The sequence below is a fragment of the Lepeophtheirus salmonis genome, chromosome 10 (genome assembly GCF_016086655.4).
Source record: "Lepeophtheirus salmonis chromosome 10, UVic_Lsal_1.4, whole genome shotgun sequence".
Classification (NCBI taxonomy): Eukaryota; Metazoa; Arthropoda; class Copepoda; order Siphonostomatoida; family Caligidae; genus Lepeophtheirus; species Lepeophtheirus salmonis.
Window position 1 is genome coordinate 7969524 of NC_052140.2, and position 26316 is coordinate 7995839.

A 26316-nucleotide genomic window follows, 5' to 3' on the forward strand; every position below is an offset into this window, starting at 1 on the left:
AATTTCTCTATATATTTGGTCTTACAAGAGTGAATACTTTTTATGAAGTCAATGAATAGATTTCGTTGTGTGGGTGACGGAGTAACGCTGAATATATTGTAGTCGATACACATTTGTTGATATCAATTGCTTCGAAATGAATTAAAAACAGGGCTGCACAACCGGGAGGGCCATATCCCTCTACTTTTTGAGAGTGTACAATTATCATACATCAGAAATCAATTATTGTCCAATCCACTTGTAAAACGGTGCGCGGAGCCTGCAGCATGATTACCTTTTCAATGATAAAAGGCAATGGTAACTTATTCCCATCAGTCTATCGAATTTGTAGTATAAAATAGTCAAAATTAGAACCATATAAATATTTAAGAATGGGTGAAACAATGTGTTCGATCAAATATGTATTATGATATATTTATGGGATTAAAAAAATAGTATCAACCCTAAATCAGGAAGGAAGGAAAAATCAATGTCCTTTTAAATCATTCCTACATCAAAGTGGATCTCATGATACGGATTAAGTAAAATTATCAATTTGATATAACATGAACATTTTTCTGACCAAGTTTAATTTTACAAATATTAATCCAATTTTGTAAATTGATAGAATAAAGAGAGGAATGGCTATTTTAACTATTTATGTAGGGATTTCTTTAAAAAAAAAATCTATTGACATGTAATATAGAAATTGGATACATAAATATTTATGAAAATGAAGAACATGGATGGAAAGACTATCGAGGAACTTGAACAGAATGGTGCTTCGACATCAGAGATTTGACACATTCCATAGTGAATGACGTGAGATATGTAACTTTGCTCATGAACCCCTGTGAATAAATGACTTTGTGGACCTGAAAACAAAATGAAAAAATGTGAATTCTGTACTGATCCATTGTGTATATGTTATGTAAAATCAGAGACATACCGATTGCGTAGATCGGCACGTCTTCTCCACCATGAGATTCATAATTATCGGGTCCTAACCACATTGCTTGGCTTTGATAATCGTCACTTTCATAGTCTAGTTTCCGAATATCCACCATGTTGTTGTTTATAAAGTGCTTCTTGAAACCAGGGCCGTTTGCATAAGAAATTGTGGAATACGGGATTTTTTCCCCATTTTCCTTTGTCACATAATTTCCTCCTCTGTCCTCAAAGATGTAACCTAGTATGCTATTCCCACGATGTGGGTAACCATTCATTGTGACTGCATGGCTATGGTCTGCCGTGACAATCACCAACGTGTCTTGCAAATTAACTTTATCCATAATGAGCTATAAAAGTAAAACAAAAAACATCAATATAGAACACAAATATTAGTATTATATTAGAGAATTCTAACGTTGACAGCTCTGTCCATTTCTACTAATTCTTCAAATGCCTTCTTAGCATGATTAGTGTGATGTGCCATATCAATACGACCACTTTCAAGAAGAAGAACAAATCCATTGGATTTCCCTTCATCATATGCCGTTTGAAGTCGATTCAGAGCTGCGAGAGACAAATCTGTGAATGAAGGATCTTTTTCCACATCTCGGCTCACTTCAAAGGGTAGATGCGAATCTCCAAAGAGGCCTTCAATAAATATTGTTAATTTATATTAGATGATGAAGGTTCCATTACCGAGAACGTATTCCGTATTTGCTATATTCCATTGATCTAAATCCGATTTGGAATCCAAGTATTTGGATGAAACATTTTTTTTAAAGTTTTTCCAAACAGAAATTAAATCCTCATCCAGCCTTTTGCCTCCAGCATCCTTCTTCATAAATTTGGATCTTCCTCCTCCAAATAGAACCTATTGAGCATATAAATACATTTGAATTCTGATTAAATTCATTTATAATAAACAATTTAGATCATCAAATTACATTGATTTGATTTCCAGGACTTGAGTATATCATTTGCTTGGCCACATCAGTACAACCCTCGGAAATAAATTCCTTTGACATGTCCGAATCAGCCTCCCAATCTCTATTTGAGGTGGCCGCATACGCTGCTCCAGGAGTAGCATGTGTTAGTCGCGCTGTTGTTACAATCCCAGTTTCTTTCTTATTCTTGATGGCCATTGTAAAGATGTTGTCTAATTTTGCAGCTTCTAGCTTTTTTGGATCGCATGTATTATATTCGACTGAGTTATCGATTCCTAAGAAAGCCATTTTAGTTTTACAGCCACTTAGTATAGCTGTTGCAGTTCCAGCGCTATCTGGAACCTGATAGTCTGTATTGTATGTCTAAATTAAAGTAGAGATATATTATATATTGTTTTATTTAGGATCAATCGATGTTTGTCCTATACCTTGGATAATCCAGTATGTGGGAAATACTCCCACGAGAGTGTTTCTTCTTCTCCTAGTTTGCCTGCCTTTTGTCCTTTATAGATCCTTCCAGGAGTAATACTATTAAGGCCCATTCCATCGCCGATGATAAGAATTACATTTTTAACTTTACCATTGTTTTGACTTTGTGCTAATTTGAATTTTATGTCCTCAATGCCCTGGGATCTCCAGTAATTTTGATCTATTGAAATATAAGTGAATCAAGTTTTGAATTGTTTAGCAGTGATATTTTATTAAATTTTTTTGTAAAAGTGCCTTGTTTTCCTTTGTACCTTCTCCATTTTTAAAAACGTTCAGCCACGCTTGTGACCGACAGCTAAGTTTTTAAAAAATGTTGTTTTAAATTTGGTATTTGATACAATGTATGTTATGCAATTTATTAGAGCTCTTGATTAATTAAAAAAGGCAAATAATACAATCTAGACTCATAGTATTTATATAAATGTTTTTAAATTTCATATATTATTTTAGAGGTTTTAAATCTCTCGGGGGATATTAAAAACATATGAGTAATCCATTACATTTAATAAAGACTGGAGAGACCTCTAAAAATCCTTTTTCTCGAACATATAAAAAACTACATTAACAAAAATCTACGTTACAAACTGTAAAACATACTGTTGATTATTGTCAAAAAAAAAATCAATAACTTTTATTCAAGATATGGTTAAAAAGTTAGATTTTTGTAAGTGGTAAAAGTAATTTGTAGAAGGAACAATATTTTTATAAAAATACCTTCAATTTTTTATTGTTTTTCCTGAAAAAAATATCATTTAGATTATTAGTTATTTACTACTAGTTGATTTTATTTTATCGAAATTCAAAAATCACACATAGAGAAGAAATTTGAGATATTGTATAGCTCAGTACATCGACGCTTGAGTTGCATCAAGTGATGCTCTTTTCTATGTAAAGGGCTTTTTCATTGGCGTCATAATGAAAGGAAACGTCATTTTGGGGTTCAAAACTGATATTTTTACTACGGAAAATGAACAAATTTCCAATAATTTATTTATTTATTAAATTTCATCAAATGGCTTTAAGAATAAGGAAGAAAAAAAATGTTTTCTGATCAGAGGCGTCCGCAGGGGGGATGGAGGGGCTGACTCCCCTTAAAAAATAAAAAAAATAAGGGGAATTTGTTTTTTACTGGAAAAATTAATATTTGATTTTTTACTTCAATGAATTAAATATTTGAAATTTAATATAAATTTTTTGTGAAAAATTTAATATTTGAAATTTTTCCACAAAAAATATTAATTTTTGGATTATTTTTCAAAAAAGAAAATCCAAAAATGTAGCCCTCCAAAAAAAAATAATCCCTTGGACTGTTGATTAACAGTGATATTTGAATTAAATCTAAGTAATATGTACTAAAAATGGCTAGATTTGTAATTCTTTTTTTGATCGATAGTGTTATAGTTAAAAAAAATAATCGTTTCTTTTGTGAAAGTTCCTTATTATTTGAAAACAATATGGAAATTTGATTTTATAACGATGTAATAACATTAAAATTTTAAATTTAATTAAAAAAGGTTTTTTATGTAATAAAACTTGTTTGTTTAGCAGACTATAGAGATAAAATACATAGAGGGATGCTGGGATCTAATAAAGATCTACATTATAGATGTTGTTTGATTGAAGTCCTATACTTGTTCTGAGAACATAATCTGCATGTATATCAAGATACTTCCCTTTGTTCCTTGGCTTGTCTCCAAATCATGCCAAATATCAAAGATTCATTTATTGAAAGTTTCCCCACAGAAAAACGAGGTTGTATGATTTCAATATCCCTGCTTCATCCCTCTTCATAATAACACAGAGTAAAGCATGCTTTAATTCATAGTGATGACATTGAGCAAGGGAAGGGGAATTCTGGACGTCGTCGTAACAGTATACAAGAGAAAAAAGATAATCGACCAAAACAATTGAGAACAGGTAGTACATATTCCTACTATAAGTTCCAAAAGTTTTGTCAAATAAAAACCAGAGTTTGATTCTCATTGGTCATTTCATCACATCAACCCGGATGAGACTTTAAATACGCGTATATTATCTTAATAAGATATTCCGTTGCAAGACTCCTTTGACTGAATCTTTAGAGTTCTTTTGAACTCTGTTTTGACACTTTTGTCCCTCTTACATCCCTGATGCCTCGATTACACATTTTGGGTGCATGTCGAGGGGAAGACCTACAGTGTTCGTCATCTAAACACCGCCGCCCTCAAAGCCACTGTCAGCCAGCACTGGGACGCCATGACAGAAGACTATGTCTGCAGTGGACCCAGGTCTTCCGCCGCTAACTGAAAGCCATTAATGCGGCTTAGGGATGCTACATTAAAGATTAAGAGAGCACAGACACACATCTATTTAATGTATTAATTTTGTTGAAATTTTATTGTCAGTCAATAAATTATAATTTGTTGAAGGTTCAAAGTGTTCAGATTTTAATGGACCACTCGGTAATATTTGCTCAACTCATTATTTATCATAACTTATTTAAAAACTTGAGATCACAGTTAAATTATGTTATAACACGGAGGACGTCACGTGATAAGATTAAAAAAACAAAATAATTGCATTATTTTTTTACAATGCTTGTTGATGGAAAAAAATAATGTTCAAGCTATGCAATGGCTTAAAAAGGGCTATGGGGACTCTGCTCCATAAAGTGAATAAATAAAAATAATAATAATTTAAAGTAGCTACCTTTGAAGGGGGAAAAACGTGTTTTCTTTGTTAAGCCTAGGACTTTTCAGCCTATGTGCTATTATTTGAGAATTACTCTATCATAAGTAAATATGTTATCTCCCTCAATTCACACTTTTGATTAAATTAACAAAGAAATTATGAGAAGGGAAGACAAAAAGGTCACGTTGTTACCTTTGTTTTATCACACAACCTTTCATCCAAAAAGAAACCCAAAAAATGCCAGAAATTATATGATATTTTGACAGTTTGGCAAATAAGTCAATCATACCAACTGCCATTTATATCTGAATTACTTCCAGAGTATCACTGTCATATTAATTCTTCATAATTTTTTAAATTAATTACATATATGTATATACTACGTAATATTAAAATACTCCATAGTATTTTATTCCATACTGTATATGTATTCAATATTGCTTAGTAATATTTTATTAAATGCATAGCTATACATTATTATTTGTCTGTAATAGCCAAAATTTATCCATAGAAATAATAAAATGGTCAATATATAAATATCATGTTTATCATTCGAGAAAACTATGTAAGAATTTAATATTTGAGTTTTTTTTTCTTCCAAAAAATGTAATTTTTTCGTGAATACCTCTGAATTTTTGAATTTTTTTGTGAGGAGTATTGTATTTTTGAAATTTTTTTGGAAAAAATTTGAAATTTTATTTTTCCAACTTTTATCAAAAAATTCCAATAACAATCCCTCCTCAAAACATAGTGGACGCCGCCCCTGATATATCCATCTTCAAAATTGGGATGAAATATCCGGATAAAACTTTTGAAGGGAATACATTTACTGGGAATGAAAAGACAGGGAATACATTGACTAGGATTTATATTGCCCTAGCAACTAATCTTTGACTCAAGAACAAACATAAAAAGGACTCAAAAATCTCTTGCTGTCAATTCCTCCCAATTATGTATTATTTAGTAGTCAATAACAATTTTTGGGAAGATCTACTTCTAATTCAACCCTTAGAACTCTGATTAAGAGAAAACAAACACCAAAGTCGACATTGTAAATTGCAATTCTATTAAAAAGATGAATTGAGATAAGTTACAAAGTTATTTATGGAATTATATTCAATTAGCACGTAACTAGGGGACAAAAAAGTAATCTCATAGCAGACTATATTTGGAAAAATACTGATCATAAGTGGTATTTCTTTCACCACTTGGTTTCTAGCTTTAGGTTAAGCATATTTAATATTCCATAGGATATTAAAAAAATGCTTTAGGGCGCCTCAGTAGACCGATTCTAAAATATACTTTTTTGATATGTTTCCTCATTTTGCCCATGCTTTAAAGTGTAATAAGCTATACCCTGCCTCATCGCCCCTAAAGTTTTTAACAATAACCATTTTTGATGATTTTTGGTAGTTTTGGACAACTGGATATTTCTCTTTACTTTTATTGATACTTGGATAATAAAATATATAAAAAGTATTATTTAAAAATAATCATATTTTAGTTGTATGTCTTTTTTGTCATTCAATCGTGTGTCTCCTCTTTGCTTTTTGACAAACCAAATACTACCCCAAATCATCAAAAGTGGTATTTTGGAAAAACTTTAAGGCCGATGAGGCGGGTATAGGACCTACATCGAGCTTCTTACATCTTAGAGCATTCAAAAAATGCGGAAATATATCAAAATTCAAAAAAGTTTCTTTTTGAATAGGTCTTTTCTGCAGGGAAAAAGTTGGGAGATTATTTATATGAAATGAATATAATTATTGAATAAACATAAATATTGGTTTACTTTCATGTTTTTGAGTATGCTTGGATTGGGATTGAGGTGTTGGGCCGGAGTATATTTCCACCATTAAACAAGACATGAGGAGAGGTAGAAGACGAACACGGAGCAGCTTTGTCATGATCCCTCTATCACTGAGATTCCAAATATATATTTTGTATTCCACAACTCTAGCAATGTACAACACAGTTCAAAGACTAGTTATACATAAATGATCCAACTCACTTTTCACATAAACACACTTGCGTAATTAATTCAATAGTGTTGAGCTGGTCGTTATGCTGGACCGAGAACGGGGGTCAAGTCCAGTCTTATTTTTTTAGTCCTTAGAAATAAAAGAGAGGAAAACTCGATTCTCTCTGGATGAATATTATTATTGTGTGGGATTTAAGGACCGAAGAAATGTGGGCCGGCATACCACTATGATTATCTAAGATATTTTTCCAATTAATTAGTTTGATGATTATTACTGCATGTACATTCAAAGTGTATTGCTTGACTATTTGTACAAGCCAAATGTACACTGTTGAACGAACTTACCTGGGTTTAAAACAACTTTGCTTCCTTGTAAAATATGTTCATACACGTCTTATGTATGTGAAGACTTAAAAACTATGGCTGCGAGTGTTTTTTGTTTTTCAGGCGTAAGACGCATGTTTTCTTTATTTCTCTTATGTATTTATAAATTTTGTGGGGATATCATCAGATATTTATATATCTAGGTCTACATAAACATACCCAAGATTCCACCCCCCCTGCTTTTTGGGGAGTTGCAGCGTGAATGCAGAGGGGTAAGAAGGAGTCACACATCCTATTAATGTCGCTGTAGTTCATGCCTATAGGTATTAAAGCGTTATTTCGCTAACACAAAAATAGAAAAATGTTTTTGTAGTAATGGTGGCTGTTTTTTGAAGGGGAAGGAAACATCTAAGGAAGGCTTATTCAATACCCAAAGCCCAAACAAAATTTTCTTCTATTTTCTTTCATCAAACGTCAATTTTAAATTTTTAAGAGTAAATGCCACAAAACGATGCATTTTGATCATACACTCCTCAAACTTTCACATTAAATCACAGTATTTTCAATTTACGGAACATTTTATTAGATAATCTTTGCGAGTTATCGAGGGTTATTTTTAACGAGATTATTCTCGATCTTTTGTTGTTTTGTTTTTGCAAGTACGAAAAAAATATTAGTAGGATTGTGTTCCTCTTTACAATGGCAAAAAAATATTATTTACTACTTTTTTTGAAAAATATGCTCGAAACATTTTTTAGGAAATTTATTCCAAATTTCGATTTACCTATTTTTTGACAAAAATAAAAGTTGGACTTCTCATATAGACACATTTTTTCATACATATATGTTTGTATATTATTTGAAGTTTATAACACTTTTTTTTTTTTAAATCCATAGCAATAAATAAATATATACAAGGGCTCTATAATTCTACTCAGACGGACTAAATGGGTCTTTATATAAATAAGAAATAAAATAGAGCAACGTCCATGTGATTTCATGCTCCCTCCTTAGGTCAAGCAACGCCTTGTACCCTTTGCTAGTTATTCCTTCTTTTGTACTACATCATACAGCGGAAATTAAGGTCAACAACTGATCATAAATGATTAAAAAATAACATCTGCTTTTTTTCTCCTACTAATTGCTATGAATGTTGATTAATGAATTAGAATGAGTTCTTGTCAAGTTGTGAACAATTTCCAACGAATATTGAATAAATTTCTATTGTTGAGAAGAATCCACGAACATTTATGCCCTGTACTGCACAATGTATACATAGTAGTAAAATAATTTATATGCGTGTGTGTTTGATGTACGCCCCGCTTAGAAAAATAATGATAAAAACGCATTTATTTCAGAGACAGATACATACTTTAAGCATACAATAAAAGTTGCATAGAATTTTAAGTGACGTACCTAAGGGTATGTTTCATTCTGATCGGTCCAGATTCCTGGGCTCTGGAGGGGAAGTTTGATTTTTCGCTAATAAGTTGATTTTTTTTCTTCAAAAAACAAGATTGATTCCCCGTCTCTTATAGTTTTTTAAGGTATGTGTTGTCCATTCTAAAATGTAGCAAAAAAATTAAAAGTCCAATGAACGAATTATTGTACAAACGAAAAAAGGGAGAACGTATATTAAATACGAATTAAAAAAGGGAATGAGGAAGAAAATTAGCGTAGATGTTGGATCTTCAATATTGCATTTTCAAGAGTGTCAAAAGAGAGTCTAGGTTTGATTATATTTACATAAAATGGACAGAATACAAAAAAAAAAAAAATGTTGTATACAAAGAGGTTTTACGATATAAATTTACCTAGTATATAATTATAGTTTATTGTAAATCGTTTTAGTCTAAGATTTTAAAATATACAAGCTAAATATAAATGTAATCTTTTTAATTAGCTATCCTTAAGATAGCGTGTTTCTGCGAGTAATTAATAATATTAAAATTGTTCTGATTAAAATTTTAAATTAATTATTAAAGTAAAAACATTTAAAAGTTTAAGCCATTAATTCAAACGCAAGGGTTCGTTGGAAGAAATGGGTCAAAATCTTAGCACTTTGACTATTTAACTTCAACAAGATCCTGGACACACCCAACTGATTGGAGTGCACGAATGGAAATTCATTGATCACGTACAAGTGTCCTTTTCTCGACTTGTACGTAAGCTAGAGTGCTCAGATTTCCTTTGTTCTGTAAATAATTGTTTATGTTTTAATATTCGAAATATGAATTAATTTCAATCACTCAACCTTCATTAATTATTGGAGCACCTGGTAGAACCTTAGTATTTGATAACTACTATAAATATGAATAAAGAAATTGGATAATTTTTTTTATACCTGGGAATTCATAATCCAAAATTGCATTTGGAGAAACGACTATTACATTTTACGGGTTTTATTACTTAAAAAATATTTAATTATTATTAAAAAAAAAGAGTTGTATAAAATATGATCTGCCGGTATGGTAAAATAAAATAAACCACTAATAACGTGGTAATTTTATCAATTTGAATATTTTTTGGGAGAAGAGCAGTGTAGCTGTTATTACGTTTTATTATATCAGCCAAAACCAACGGCAAAAGGAACGAAATATCCATTTTTTTTTTTTTTTTTTTGGGAGTGGGAAGGTCTAATCTTTTTAACACAACTGAACTCAGGATTTCGTATAATAATAACTGATAAATGTGAATTGAACATGCGTAATACTTCAAAATAAAGTTGTCTATTCGGCTTTTTTTACTTCTTTTAAATGACTTAAGTATCTCAAGTTGTACATTTGGGTCAACAGATTAATATTCATTAATATATCAGAGTTCAAGTATTTTAAAAGTATGACCCTATTCCTTATAACTAAGGGTGATAATTTTGGTAAGAATAGAAAAGCGTGTGAGGAGAAAAGAATAAATACGCATGGCATCATTGATTAAATAATATACATCTTCTTCTATTAATCAAGAACGTTATCCTTCCCGCCTTTATTATTCAATATTAATATAATATTAGATAAAGATAAAGAACAGAATAAATTTCCTAAAATAACTTCGCCTTCTGTCTGGATTTCTGAAAATGGAGGCCCAGGAATTTGGAAAATACTTACCGGATGAGAAACAGATGGGTTGTTGGATTTGTCGATATAAATGTGCCTTTAATATCCTGTCTAGAATTACACGCCACTCATTATCCTCATCTCATATCAAGAGCATGGATATTCATATAAAAATCAAGTTAATGATGAATACATCAAGTCAGACTTTAACTCTACTCTGATTTAACAAAGATGCTTATTGCATGTAATATAACCTTATCCATTGCTAATCATCTACGTTCAAAAAATTTGCGGAGAAATACATGGGTAGACCTATCCCTTCCCGAGGAACCATCATTAAATTAATGGAGGATGTTGGTACTGATGTCATTTATAGAAATACATATAAAAATGTTTTGAGTCATCCACACCAAATGACGATCAAGTTATCAGTAAAAAGTTACTATATAAATATTTACTAATTTCGAAATAGAACTCTGAATTTTGTTATCTAACAGTAAGTATTCAATTTTTTTAAATCTAACCCTAAAATATGATTCTATTTTAGCAAAATTATCAAGAGTTATGATACACAACTCATTCAATGGCAAAAACAACTGCTTAAATGGTCACAACAACGGGAGTAGTAGCTTTGGATGGTTCGCAACTAGTTTTTCTGAGACTAGTTTCTTCTACTTAAAGACTTGGGTATGATAATTAGGTTTTCCAATATTACATAGTCGATAAATATTACATTTTTTATCACTTAAGGCTTAGCTATGGTTGATAGGCTCCAAGAAATTGTGTTCAGAAAACTCATAAAAGGCAAAAACAACTACTTAAATGGTAACAACAACAGGGGTAGTTACATTGGTATAGGTGTAGCATTATAACTAGCAATTGTGTAAATCCTTCATGATAATAGTATGTTGTTATATAAGCATAAATAACGGGGAAAATATCTTTTTGATGCTCTTAATAAGGAGTAATATCGCCGGACATTACTACATAATTAGCTTTTGCTCTAAATCTTTAAGATGGATTTATTTCTAACATTTTTTTATTAGTATATTTATTGTCTACTTTTATAATTTTGGCATTTACTTTATTATTAATAATTAGTTAGATCTCATCGGGAGAGATATATCTATCCTGTGCACAATTGTATATAGCAACTTCCACATGAAGAAGAGGGGTGATTATCGTTTTGATTAAACTCCACGCCTCGCTTGTGTTTTGCAACCTAAAGTTATGACATATTTAACTGGATTCCGGTGTCAGAACAAGAAAATATTATTTGGATCAATCTATAATTTCAATATTCTGTATTTATAATTTATTGTTATTAGATATATGATTCCAATTGTTTAATTTTGTATATTTAACATAAATGTATGATGGTATATTTTTTATTATGTAGATTATATTAATTAAAGCCTTCTTTTTTAAAACTTAGAACTTCAAATATACTTTCGGAATACTCTCCTTTGTCTGTTTCATTAGCTATTATTCTGAGAATATGGTTCATAATGAATTACAATTTCATGGAGTGTGACGTTTTCAAATCTACTGTAACGGATAAAAAACGTCTAAGTCAATTATACGTAGTATATCTTCATGAAACATTTTGCTAATAAATACATTCGTTATACCCTCAAAAATCATAATAAAGCAGGCAGATGATAATCACATCAGTATTTTAAACAATGATACCATATGTATTTTCCCCCCCTTCTGCTTGCACGCGTTTTTCTCCACAATATTATCAACTATACTTATAACTAGTGTTGTGTCGGTCCTTATGTATTTGGTCCAGTCTAGTCTTTAGACCGGCCCTTAGAACTGTCTGTCCTTGGATCCGGTCCTTAACAGTGGGTTATTGGATTTTTTTAGAAAAATGTCGTTGGTGTATTAAGCCAAATATGATATAATGAGAGATGTATTAAGAACATTGGACATTTCTTGTAAAAGCTATGTATTCTTATAGCTTATTAATAATGAGAAAATAAATAAATTATATTACTTATAATATAATTTATAGTTGTATGTCCGCTAATAAAAACGCATAGGATAGGGTATTTATTTCAAAAACGGAGACTTTAAGCATAAAATAAAAGTTGCTCAGAATTCTAAGTTACGTAACTAAGGCTATGTTTCATTCTGATCGGTCCAGATTCCTGGGCTCTGGAGAGCAATTTTTTTTTCACTAATAAGTTGATTTTTTTATAAAACAACATCAATTCCCTGTGTCTCAAAGTTTTTTAAGGTATGGTTTGTTGATTCGAAAATCCCCATAAGAAATTTAAAATACAAAAAAAACGAATGACTTCACCAACGGAAAATATTGAATACGAATTAAAAAGAGAATTAGGAATAGGATTAGCGAATTTATTAATAAAATAATTCGAAATAAAATATATAAGACAGGTACATCCTAAAGCATTAAACCAAGTAGCGCATTGAGCACCCTTCTATGCGTTAGACGGAGGAAAATAGTATGGTCAATATGTGTCATAATATTTTCTCAAGATGTCGCTGTTCTATGACCTCACTCATTTATTTATTGTACGCTGGGATATAAATATTTTAATGAGGGATAAAACACACCTCACATTCTAAGATTGCTCTGGGGAAAGAATAAATTATTTTGTGTTTTGATTTTTCCTTTTTTTGGAATAACCACCAAGGAGAAGAAGTCTATTCAATTATACATACGTATACCGAGGATTTTATAGTTGTTATTATAGTAGATGTATAATTTAAGATACAATGGTCAATTGTTGCCAGAAGCGGGAACTTGGACTTTAGACTTGCGAATCCAGTTGAACTTGAGTCAATATTTTGAAGAATATCTTACAATCAAAGACTCGAGACTTGACTTGGACTCCATAACTAAGTCTTGTTACTCCACTTGGACTCCAAAGCTAACATATTATGGACTCAAGAAAAACCTTATCACTACGGACCATATGTTACAGACTAGAAATGAGCATCTGAGGACTCGATGGAAATATTCAAGGACTTTGGCATGACTTGAGATTTGACGTGGTGGACTTGCAGTATAATGAATTCTGATTAATGCTGTGTCGTAAGCTGCAAGAATGGGACCGACTCTCCGAAATCTTTGGAAGCTATGATAAGACACCTACTAGAATTCAAGTGTGGACTCATCACATTTTTGAATTAGGACTTTGAAGACGACCTTTGGGATAAAAAATCCTGCCGTTCAACATGTCACATGTTGAACGGCCATGCCTTATTAAAATGAAGCAAACTAAAAAAATATATTCCCATCAATCTTTATACCCGAAACACACTTCTTAATCTAACGTAACGTGAAATAGGATTTGGGCATCTTCTCAACCAAGACGCAGTAAATAATTGGAATTGTTAAGTGAACAAATAGATGCGTTTTACTTCTCCAATCAACTCAACAATTTGTCAGATATCCAATTAAGGTTGTTTTTAGAGCAAGAGGTTACTTTTTATCCTGATCTCAATAAAAAAAGCTTCCAGTGTCAAAGTCTGTATATATTGTGAGGTGAAATAAAGTTAAGATTGTTGATGTAATTCATAGCGTCATAGCTTATTTGAAAGTTATTCTTGGGTAGGAAGACTATAATGTGGAACCACTGCTCAGAACGTATAATAAAAAAGAACAGAGAACCAAAGAACTGCGATCCAACTTCAAAGGAAGGCCTCCTATAGTAGGAAAAAAGAGAGGAGGCATGTTAAGATTTTATAGATAATTTGGTATTAAAAAACTTGCTGCACCTCCGATCTAAACCTTTACTCTTATCCATTAATATTTTAAAAAAATGTGCCTATTGGAGGAGAAATTTGATTTAGCAGAGAAGGTGGCGGTTAATTCAACTCTGTATAATTTCCCTTTACTCTCTAATTAATAGGGTTTTAATGGTGAAATGGTACAAAAACAAAAAATAATCAGACAATTTTAAATAATCCAAAGAAATTTAATGTAGAAATATATTTAGATAAATATTGATTATGTAATATATCATTTTATAGATATAAATATTTCTCCTTAAGAAGAGAAGTAAAATTCTTTAACTTCTTCTGATGGAAGGGATACCTCCATCGAGGTTGCATGCAACAACAGACCCTGATATAATATGAATAGCATGATTTAACTCAACATAATAAAATTAATTATTTGGTGATTTTTTTTATTAACGCCCAACGCTAGAATGACCAATTATTTTGGAGTAATTTGTTTCAAATTTGCTTTATAATAATATGTAAATATAAAATATTTAAAACTAGAATAAATTAAAAACGTAATCTTACTTTTTAAATTTATTAATACTACTTAGTGTTCGTATAGTAAATAAATGAGTGACATCTTGCATCTTGAAAATATTATGACAAATACTGACCATACTATTTCCTCGGGCTAATGGTTCTCGATGTGCTACTTGTTTTAATGGTATAGTAGGTCCCAGTAATATATAACATAATTATTATTAATTATTCGAATAATTACTTTACGTCAGTACGTGAAGGAAAATGGATCATCTAATTATCAATATAATGATGGCGAATAGGTAGGTAATCGATTTCTTAGATTATTTAAAAGAAGGAAAGAAACAAAAACTAAGCGGATTATGCATATTTTCTTCAAGAACTAACTCCTCCTCTACAAGAAGATACTCTGTTGTAAAGAACAACAAACTGATATTTTATTTAACCTATATTGCTGGCTATATTTTAAACCAAATTAAGACATATCAATCTGTTTGTTGGGACTCTTTTAGTTTTGTTATTTTGAACACTAGTGATATTGGCCCATATATAAAACTCTTTGATCTAAAAGATCATACTGACCATTCTTTATGTCACTGTATCAAGTAAGTCTTCAAAAATATATTCGTCACAGACGATAAGCGATTTTGCAACCTTATTAACACTCAAAAATCTAATGATTTAAGAAATATAGATAAAATCCTCCCAGATCTATTTGATAAAGAAATAACAAATATATCCCTACCCAATTATCATAATATTAAGACGCAAAATATTCGAAAATATTCTCAAGTTCGAGTTCAGATGCAGGCAAAACTTTATGGAAAGAGACGAACAGAGAAAGGAGGAACAATGTTCGGGCTAGCAAAAGTGCAAGTATACATGAAATTGTGCAACACATGTATTTATTATTGGCCGCATTTAATTATTATTAATTATTTAATTTCCTAATAATATTGTTTAAGTTTATAGAGTAAAATTCACCTAAGTATTTAATATTTAATACGCAAATTTGTTTCTTTTTGAACTTTATATTTAAATTTAAAAATTAAATAATTAACTGAATTCTTTAATAAAGATAATAAAACAAAATATTAATAACTATTTTATAAAAATTTACTATTTTTAGTTAGGAATCATGAGAAAATAACAATTATACATGAAATATGTAAATTATGACGTCAAAACGTCTCTAGTTGTTGATGTTACCTTTTTATGCCCCTACTAGAAGGACTGGGCCACAGTCCTTAATCCTAAATAAGGAACGACGAAACATTACTTAAAACTAGTTATGATTCATGTGTTTACGATTGCAAAATTACATATGAAAAAATCATTTTTTAAAGAAGAAAAAATATAATGGAGTTGAAGGTAACTACCTCACCTTACCTAACGACATTCTAAGCCACAAAATGCAGACATAAAAATAAATGATGTATTGATGCTGTGTCAATAATTTTAATGTTCATTTTCTAATTTTGGATTCTTCAATTATTAAAAAAAATTGTTGGATCAAGAAAATTGAACCTTTAACCGCAATAGCTTTGGCATTTATAAAAATTATAATTTTGATTTAGGGTCATACATTGAAGTTAAAAATGTACACAGAGTGCGAGTTCTATTTATAAAAACCAACATGATTTACGAAAAAATGGATTTTCTCCTAACCTAATCATCTGGTTTGAATAAAATCAATGTCAAATAAAAGCTGAATAAAAAAAATTGGATTGAGCTACAGGGGGTTTGGACACTGGGTTCCTTAAAGTTAAAATCCTAATACCTCTTGCAGTTTGACCTCATATTGGGATCAGCACGATTTGATGATGATTCGCAATCACCTCCAGACAATTCCAGTACCTTCCTGACTCTCCAGATAGTGAACCTTTCCAGACTTAAGCAATCAATGCATTGTCTCGTCTGGTAGGAATTCCAAGTAGGACACTTGTCCTTTTTCCTCGACTATGAAATAAATACTTTGTTGATGGATATACTTTGATTAACTTACCCCAAACACTTCTGCCTAGCCGCCAAAATATGCTGTACATATAAAGATGAAAATTAAAGGAAATAACGATTGATAAAAAACATTCCAGTATTCAAGATATCTGTAATCATACAAAAATCAAGTAAAATGAAAGATCAGAAGTTGAAACCAATATTACAACTTAACCAAGATTTGTTGCATAAATTTAAAGTTTGATTTTAATTAATTTTTTTTTGTTTAACTTTTATTTTTCGTATATAATATTTAATAAATAAGCAATAAAAGGTTGCATGATAAAAAAAATGCAATATTTTATCTATATTTAAATTGTTTATGATAAAACTCTAAACTAAAACCATCTTCTATAAATATATAGTACTGTAAATTTATTTTGTAAAACCTTCTTGTATACAAAATTTATTTTTGTATTCTGTCCATTTGATGTAAATATAATCAAACCTACACTAAAAATCTTGACACTCTTGAAAATACAACATATAATTAATTAATTATTTTCTGTCATTGCCATTGCTAACTTGCCATGATTGGACTTTTAATTTTTTTGCTACATTTTAGAATGGACATCACATACCTTAAAAAAACTTAAAATTTGATTTTGTTTTCAAAAAATTCAATATTGGCATTTTATTTTTCATTTTTTCCAAAAATTTTAATTTTCTCTTAATATCTTTTAAATGAAAAATTATATTTTTGAAATATTTTTGCGAAAAATTTAATATTTGAAATTTTTTCCAATATTTTTTTTTTTTTTTTTGTGAACAACAGTGGATTTTGGATGTTTTTTTTTAATAGCTTTGGAATTTATTTGGAATCGTCCTAACACTATATTTTGATAATGTTTATACTCTATGTATCCCACATTTTATCTTTCGACAACATATTTTGTAATAAATGAAATATCCAATCTATTCGAATATCTCATTCTTTTTTAATAATAGTTATTTTTCTAACTAAGTACATTTTTATAAATGGTATTCAATATTTGACAGACTTGTATAAGTCCAGCCCCGATTCATAACTGTTTGAGTTGTAGTTTGAGCTAATTATGCTTGAAAGATGCATTGGATTTAATCGATATTGCACTCTGCCTTTTAAAGATGATTAGTTATAGATTCATATTTTGAAATCTCACATCTTAGAAAATCAATTAACTAATATTATGCCTCTGTTTAGGAATCAGGAATTTAATACGGATGCCCTATAGAAGTAAATAACGTATCTTATAAAATGAAGATCTTGTATTTTTTATTTATATGAATAATACCGAGTGCTCCATTAAGATCTGAACACTTTGAATTTTTAACTTCAACAAGATATAATTTATTAATTAACAATTGAATTTTAATACAATTCATACTATAAATCTTAATCATTAATGTTGGTGCCCTTAGCGGTAACGATAGCTTCCAGGCGGACAAAAGTTGTAGTCGATGGTACTAAATTGTCAATAAAAAGAGCTGAAAAGACTCATTTAAAGCAGTTTTGCAACGAAGGAGATGGTTTTCTTCCATTACTGCTGTCAAAAGTTACCTTTCATCCCTCACAAAGCTCTTTCCACGCCTTTTTTTGATATCTCTCTGGACAATCTGGTATGAAACCCTGAACTCTCTTCCACGGACTCTCATGAACTTGAGGGGATTGCCTTTGGGTGTATTCTTTGACTCCTCCAGGTCCTGTTTAACCTTTTTGGCAGAACTCTTCTTCCTCTCCAGCGTTTTGGAATTTATGAATGGGTAGACCGGATTCTGGAAATGTAAATTCGTTGATCATGTCAGAGTGTAAAACTAGAGAGCTCAGGTTTTCTTTTTTGTAAGCAATTCTGTATGGTCTAATAGATTGAAATATGAATTAATTTAAATTATTCAAACTTCATTGATTATTGAATTAATAAGTGTTCATATTTTTCTTTTTGAACAAATAATTTCATTGTTATTTAAATTATAACGGATATTTTAAAACATATACGCGGAGAGGCTGTATTTTTTTTAACTATGACTACAAAAACCATGTATGTACAAAGTTAGTTATTATGAATAGATCAATATAAATTACTTCCTATATTATTTGTAATCATAATCAAGATTGTATTGAAAAACTAAAAATAATAGGAACGAATAAACCATGAAAATACATTTTATAGTATTTCTTTGACATTTAATTTCTTAAATCTTAAATCCTTTTTTATCTCAGTGTTTTTCATTAATTTCAAAAGACACTCTGAGCTGCAAGACAAGTCTTGTGTAAATTATGGCATAGAAGAGTCCCATTTAAGCAAACATAGTTAATACACCATTATTTATTGGAAATGACGATCAAAGATTCAAGAACCAATGCGTTGGAGTACAAAAGATAAGAGTAGACAACAGCAGATAATTATAGTACATCTTTGAAAATAGAATTAGTTTGAGTCCCTCAGACTCAAAGAGACTCAAGAAAACCTTGGCTGAAGTTAGAAATGAAGCATGAATGAGATATTGAAGGTATCTTAGTAGTTGGTATACTATCATGAGACGGGATGAAATCTATTCCTTTCCAAGGTGGAGTTGATAGTATGGATAGCGTTAAAAATCTCGAGATGTGTGTTACTTGCTGATGAAGGAGATTCTCTTTCTAATTTATTTTTGTATTTTATATTGGTGAAACCCTTTAAGGGATGATTGTTTACTTGAATACTGTAACGACAGCTTGCAGATATTTTTTTAGCTTTAGTTTTTTGATTCCCTATTATGTTTATTTTCGTTTATACTTATTTTATTTTGCATTTTTAAATCAATCTGCACCAAAGATAGGTGATAATTCTTCTTTCAGAGAGAGAGAGATCTTAACACCCTCACGACCTATTAAATAATGAACAGGAAAGGAGAAAGAGCACACGCATCAACTGTTTTTCTTTTTTTATCGCTTTACTTAGTTTTTTCTTTCCATAGATCCCATCTTTATCATAACTTATAATTTTTACTTGCAATCAAATCTCTGTATATATCTATATTTATTTATTTTTAACTCTGCCTCCACTAAATAACTCTCCTCAATAGTTTGGAATTGCCTGTTAAGTTTTTACGAAAATATGTCTAATCTTCTCTTTCTTGTGTTAAAAACTCTGTTTTTCCACAAATTTCAAACTAATTGTGTGGCCCTTTATTGTCGAACAAATTGATTTCATTTGGAAAACAAGCTACATTAAGGTATAGAATCAATATTCCAAAGAAATATTTTGATCCTTAATTTGGTTTGAGTCAGTTCACCTTTCAAAAGTGCATAAAATATCGAGGTACCGAAGTGTATATATATATTCATATATAATTGTCGTTGTATATCCCCCTTTTTTGCCTTACGTGTATCTACCGGTGGGATCTTTGTTCCCGACTCAGGAAAGGGTGAACAAAGGCTCACATGAAGTAAAATAAGGCACTATGTCAGAGTGAATCTTATCTAGTTCATGCGGGTCTTTTTTTTATTTTATAGAAAACAATCCATGATGATGTTGCTTGTTCCTTTCTATTTGTGAAATGAAATATATTATCACAGTTAAATTATGAAACAATATGCCATGCACTGCAGTCAAGCCGACCCTGGAAGTGTTGGATCGGTCCTATGACAGATTTTCTAATCAGTCTTTTTCCTCCTCCCTTTTCTGTCCCCTTTTTTTATCAGTCCGATCTTTTTTACCATTCAACAGTCATATGAAATTAAGTGCTCCAAAACACTAGAAATGGAATACGGTGAAACTGTGAAATATAAAAAACTGTTTACAAGTGGTATAAACTCTTCAAAATGGTCGGGAAAATGCCAATGACGGGCTATGCTCTATACGCCCAAGTACGCCAACAACGGATGAATATGTTGAAGAAGTGTAGAAAATTGTTTCTGAAAACCCTGGAATCTCTATCAGAGAAATTGCTAACTATTTTAACATATCGATTGGCTCGTGCCATAAATTTTTTCGAACGTTTGGGGCAGGAGACGAGTGTCAGAGAAGTTTGTTCCGAAACTGCTCGATTTTGATATTTTTATCTGATATATTTTTGGCTAAAAACAATATCAAAATCATGCCTTAGTTACAATATTTACCAAATTTGGTCCCATGTGACTTTTTCTTGTTCCCAAAACGATAAAAAGCTATGTAAGGACAGAGATGTGCAACTATTTAGGATATAAAGACTGCATTGCTGGAAGAGCTCAAGGTTATACTGAAAAGTGCTTATGAGAAGGGTGGAATGAATCTCCTAATGAATCCAATAACTACTAAAAGTGGAATTAGGGCCCTAAGATCCCCTTGGGTCTAAGTGAGAAAACCTATATTCATTATCGAAAACAAACTAACTATTTGTCATTCAACCACAAAATAAAAATATAAGGGAATAGTCCTAAGAAATTTATACAAAAAAACACGAAAAAGTCACATAAACGGACAAACTTCGCTCTTTTTCCTTTTCACATGGGTGGGTTTGTTCAGGTTGAAATTGATATAAAAAAATATATATATGTAGATAGATTTTTTTTTTTGAATGTGATGAACATAAAGATTGAGAGCTTGTGGGTTCTACTCATTTTGGTCACTTTGTACTCATCTTTGCGAGCTTTTCCACAACCTTGCTGTCCCTAAGGTCCTCGCTTTGACTGCTCTCATGCTTGGCCTCGGGGGAGATATACATTCGAGAGCAATGTAAAAAGAGTCCAAATTAGCATCCCTATAAGTTATATTGACGTTGAATGAATCGAAACAAATAACTAGTCCTACGTAGGGATCCTTGCGTTGAAATTATGAAAAGGCACCCTTCCGCCTCCCCTTTAATTCAATCTATCCTGAAATTATCAAATCCTGTCTATGTATTTTAAGTAAAGCCTACGACATGTACATGCCTTGAATTTAAGTGTTCCAATTACTTAATTTGCAATAACATATTAAAACTAAGCATTAAGCAAATAATAAGGATTCAAAATATTTGAAACTAGATTGAAACGAAGATGCGGCATAAGTTGAAGACTCGTGGGTCTTCTCATTTCCCGGGAAATTGCCTTTTGAGATGTTTTTAGAGCTTCCTTGTCCCACTTTTTGTATTACGTAACCTGATCCGACCGATCACAAAATAAAAATGGAATACCAAAAATAAACTTGTTTTGCATACCGTGGGCTAAAAGTCGGATAGAAGCTTACTTAGAATCCATGTAACTCTTTTTATAAAAATATGAGACAAATTGAAATGTGACATGTCATAAGTCTTCAGAAACATGCGTCTTGGTGTATTGTGAGACAGTCATTTTGGGACAGATAAATAGAAAGATAGCAAGAGACGGCATAAAGATAACTTCTACACAGTTATTAAAAAGTTTGGAGAGTTTCTTAATGGATTTTCTCTAAAGTGGTTCAAGTGCTATTTTACTTGGAAATATATACGGCCAGACTTATCAAGAGAGGATCTGTTCTTGTTTTGTTTTTCTATAGAGGGAACTAGAGACCACAAAACATTTTTTATATGAATGCTGGCGGACTGGAGCATTTGACCCAAGTAATATACCTATGTGAAACCTAAAATATTTTTTAGTTTGAAGATTTTTTGTTTTATTTATAAAGGCCAGGAAACGGAGTTAATTAATTTTATCATTACCAATTTTCAGAGTATTTTATATAAGTTTAGATTAACTTAAAAACCCCTATTGTCAAGTAGTTTAATTTTAGGAAATAAGAAAATAATAAATGTGTTTTTGATTAATATGAACTGAGTGAAATATATGTAGTTGTACACGCCTATAAAAAATATTTAGGATTCAAATGTGATTCTTCAATATTTATTAAACTTTTAGCTTAATTTATTATATAGAATTAAGTCAATTAGAATGTTATGAATTGGAGACGGCTGACTTAATTTAACTATATGGTATTACGAATAATTAATTATCCTAGATATACAAATATTTATAAGCATGAAAAGTAGAGAAGGAAAGATTCCAGTGGAGCTTGAGCAGAAAGATGCCTCAATATCAGAGAGTTGACACATTCCGTAATTAATGACATGGGATATGTAGCTCTGCTCATGAACCCCTGTGAACAAATAACTTTGTGGACCTGAAAGTAAAATAAAAAAAAGTATTAATTCTAGGTAGTTTCCTTGAAACTATAGTAAAGAAATATATAGATATACTGACCGATTGCGTAGATCGGTACGTCTTCTCCACCGTGAGTTGCATACTCATCGGGGGCTAACCACATTGTTTGGGTTTGATAGTCGTCACTTTCATAGTCTAGTGATCGAATATCTACTATGTCGTTGTTCGCAAAATGCTTACTAAAACCAGGGCCATTGGCATATGAAATAGTGGAAAAGGGGACTTTCTCTCCATTCGGCCTTGTCATATGATTCCCAAATTTTTCGTCATAGACGTAGCCTAGTATGTTATTCCCACGACTTGGATATCCGTTCATTGAAATTCCATGGCTATGGTCTGCCGTGACAATCACCAATGTGTCGTTAAGATTAATTCTCTTCATCATGAGCTAAACCAAATAAAAAATTAATAAATAACCCACAAATAAATAAGATGTTTCATACATTGACGGCCCTATCCATTTCTACTAACTCTTCAAATGCCTTCTTAGGATAACTAGTATGATGGGCTGTATCAATACGACCACTTTCGAGAAGAAGAACAAATCCATTGGATTTCCCTTCATCATATGCCGTTTGAAGTCGATTCAGAGCTGCGAGAGACAAATCTGTGAATGAAGGATCTTTTTCCACATCTCGGCTCACTTCATAGGGAAGATGCGAATCTCCAAAGAGGCCTTAAATAAATATTGTTAATTTATATTAGATGATGAGGGTTCCATTACCGAGAACGTATTCCGTGTTATCTATATTCCATTGATCTAAATCCGATTTGGAATCCAAGTATTTGGATGAAACATTTTTTTTTAAGTTTTTCCAAACAGAAATTAAATCCTCATCCAGCCTTTTGCCTCCAGCACCCTCCTTCAAAAAATTGGATCTTCCTCCTCCAAATAGAACCTATTGAGCATATAAATACATTTGAATTCTGATTAAATTCATTTATAATAAACAATTTAGATCATCAAATTACATTGATTTGATTTCCAGGACTTGAGTAAATCATTTGCTTGGCCACGTCAGTACAACCTTTGGAAATGAATTCCTTTGACATGTCCGAATCAGCCTCCCAATCTCTATTTGAGGTGGCCGCATACGCTGCTCCAGGAGTAGCATGTGTTATTCGCGTTGTTGTTACAATCCCAGTTTCTTTCTTATTCTTGATGGCCATTGTAAAGATGTTGTCTAATTTTGCAGCTTCTAGCTTTTTTGGATCGCATGTACCAACTTCGATAGAGTTATCGATTCCCAAGACAGACATTCTTGTTTTACAGCCACTTAGTATAGCTGTTGCAGTTCCAGCACTATCAGGAACCTGATAGTTTGTATTGTATGTCTAAATTAAAGTAGATATATGTTATAAATTGTTTTATTAGGATGAATTGATGTTTGTTCAATACTTTGGATAATCCAGTATGTGGGAAATACTCCCACGAGAGTGTTTCTTCTTCTCCTAGTTTGCCTGCCTTCTGTCCTTTATAGATCCTTCCAGGAGTAATAGTATTAATGCCCATTCCATCGCCGATGATAAGAATTACATTTTTAACTTCATTATTGTTCTGACTTTGTGCTAATTTGAATTTTATGTCCTCAATGCCCAATGATCTCCAGTAATTTTGATCTATTGAAATTTAAATAATGAAATCAACTCTAGTTGCACTGTTTTAACATGTACCTTCAATTCTTGGAGTGGGTTTATTATGCATCAATGTTGGACTACATGATAATTCTTCCACAAAGTAATATACAAAGGTCATACAGGTTATGAAATGTTTAATATTGATCATTCTAAATAATATCCTAGGTGGTAAAAAAGATTTTTAAACATATATAATTCCCATTATAGCACATAACAATAAGCAGCACAGTTTCAACCTTTCTTTGAGCGTGGATCGAAATAGATCTAATTGTTTTTACCTCGAGAAATATGAAAATTACCTTCTTGATTTGTAGGGTATGATTTGAGGAGGTCAATGCAGTTTCTTTGGTAATTTAACTTTTGGGATTAAGGACCAAGATTTTCCTAAATGAAAAAGACGTCAAACATAGATTGTAGAACAATGTTTCCAGATGTAAAAAATATTTGAATTACTTATATATAATATTTCTAAAAAGAATAGAAAATGCCTCGTAAGCACGAAAAAAAGGATGAACCAGAAGGGCTCTCAACAGAGTGAAAAACTCTGCCTATCGTCATTTCTCCTAAATTAGATTTTATACCATATAAAGCATATTTACAGTGTTCGGAAGCAAACCGTGGACTGTTAATAAATACTAATTATTAATTAAAATTGAGAGGTTTTCTAATTTTTCCCTGCATATTCCGAATCTCCCGTCCTTTCTGCATAAGTAAACAATAGTAAGCATTCTCAAATCTTTCATCATGAGTGAGCAAGAAGCTAAAAGGCAGAGGATCTCAGACCTTCCAGATGCCGAAAGTGAGGCGGCAGAGATTATGGACATTGTGAAGTGCTGAATATATGAAAAAGGATCGAAAATACCTCTCAAGGAAAGAAGGAAGTGAGAGACACAACTTGAAAAGGGATTCTGATTCTCTGGGAGACCTAAAGAAGAAGATCCAGGAGGACCCTACAAAATCTATGAATCGCTTCTCTAACGAGTTTGAAGTGGGCGAGGGGACAATCAGGAGGTTGTGAAGGAGGACTTGGGGTTGTTCTCTTACACAAGGACCCCACTCCACCTGCTGAGGGACACTCTGAAGGAAAGAAGACTGCAGAGGTACAAGAAAGTATTTTATTGTATAAAACAAATAAATGAGTTTTTACTCAAAAGGTCACGAAGTCAATATTGCGATCTTAAAAAATTCAAACATGTCAATTTTCAATTCTACTCAAATTTTTACATATTACTTTTGAAATATATCATACACATAAACAATAAGTTTCTAGACTTGCATTCGAATCCACTTCATTACTACATGGTAACAACCAAGGAAATATATTGCAAAAAATTGTGTATAATATTTAGTATATATATTCAGAAATTTGCTCTACCCATGCAACAATTTTCATCTATAGTATTTAAGCGGAATCAAATGTATCTCTATAAACTTTTTTTGCTGTCAAAATATTGACTTTGTGACCTGAAACTCATTTTGTTGCCTGATACAATAAAATACAAAAAAAGTATAAAACAATTATCTATTGAATTACTTTTAAAGTAGATCGATATCTTCAAAAGCATTTAAGATACAATGATTTAAAAATAAGGTAGGTGCGTTAAGGCTGAAACTTTAGAAGCCTCTAATCCTAAATCGTAGGACAAGAAAGGGAGAAATATTGTATTTTTGAGTTTTATATTCATATTAATATATGTACCAAATTGTAAAAAATCGAAGATGAAACTGTTTTTGAGTGAATGATTTCTACCTATATTAATTATTTCAAAATCATTCCCATTCATATGCTGGGTCAATTGATCCCTACAACCGGCCCTGAGTGTAATTAATTTGTTAAAAGTATGGTATTATATCTTCAAAAGTACTTACAGTTTGAATTATGAAGTTTGTACAAAAGTAGACTGATTGAAGAGATGAATAATTATTATATAT

At 31.2% G+C, this 26316-nt stretch overlaps 2 protein-coding genes across 2 annotated transcripts; both read right to left on the reverse strand.

Moving 5' to 3' along the window:
* Positions 1-388: 388 nt before the first annotated feature.
* LOC121125402 (alkaline phosphatase, tissue-nonspecific isozyme) lies at positions 389-7502 on the reverse strand. Its single transcript, XM_040720601.2, has 9 exons — positions 7360-7502; positions 7045-7249; positions 6826-6989; positions 2303-2523; positions 1875-2237; positions 1627-1801; positions 1346-1578; positions 929-1277; positions 389-854 (listed from the first exon to the last, which is right to left on the reverse strand). The coding sequence occupies exons 3-9, from the start codon at positions 6938-6940 to the stop codon at positions 667-669; spliced, it is 1644 nt and encodes a 547-aa protein (XP_040576535.1). The 5' UTR covers positions 6941-6989; positions 7045-7249; positions 7360-7502; the 3' UTR covers positions 389-666.
* A 14897-nt stretch (positions 7503-22399) lies between these two features.
* LOC121125403 (alkaline phosphatase) lies at positions 22400-26316 on the reverse strand. The gene is made up of 9 exons (XM_040720602.2): positions 26254-26316; positions 24684-24768; positions 24421-24545; positions 24146-24366; positions 23719-24081; positions 23471-23645; positions 23190-23422; positions 22786-23134; positions 22400-22705 (listed from the first exon to the last, which is right to left on the reverse strand). The coding sequence occupies exons 3-9, from the start codon at positions 24530-24532 to the stop codon at positions 22521-22523; spliced, it is 1638 nt and encodes a 545-aa protein (XP_040576536.1). The 5' UTR covers positions 24533-24545; positions 24684-24768; positions 26254-26316; the 3' UTR covers positions 22400-22520.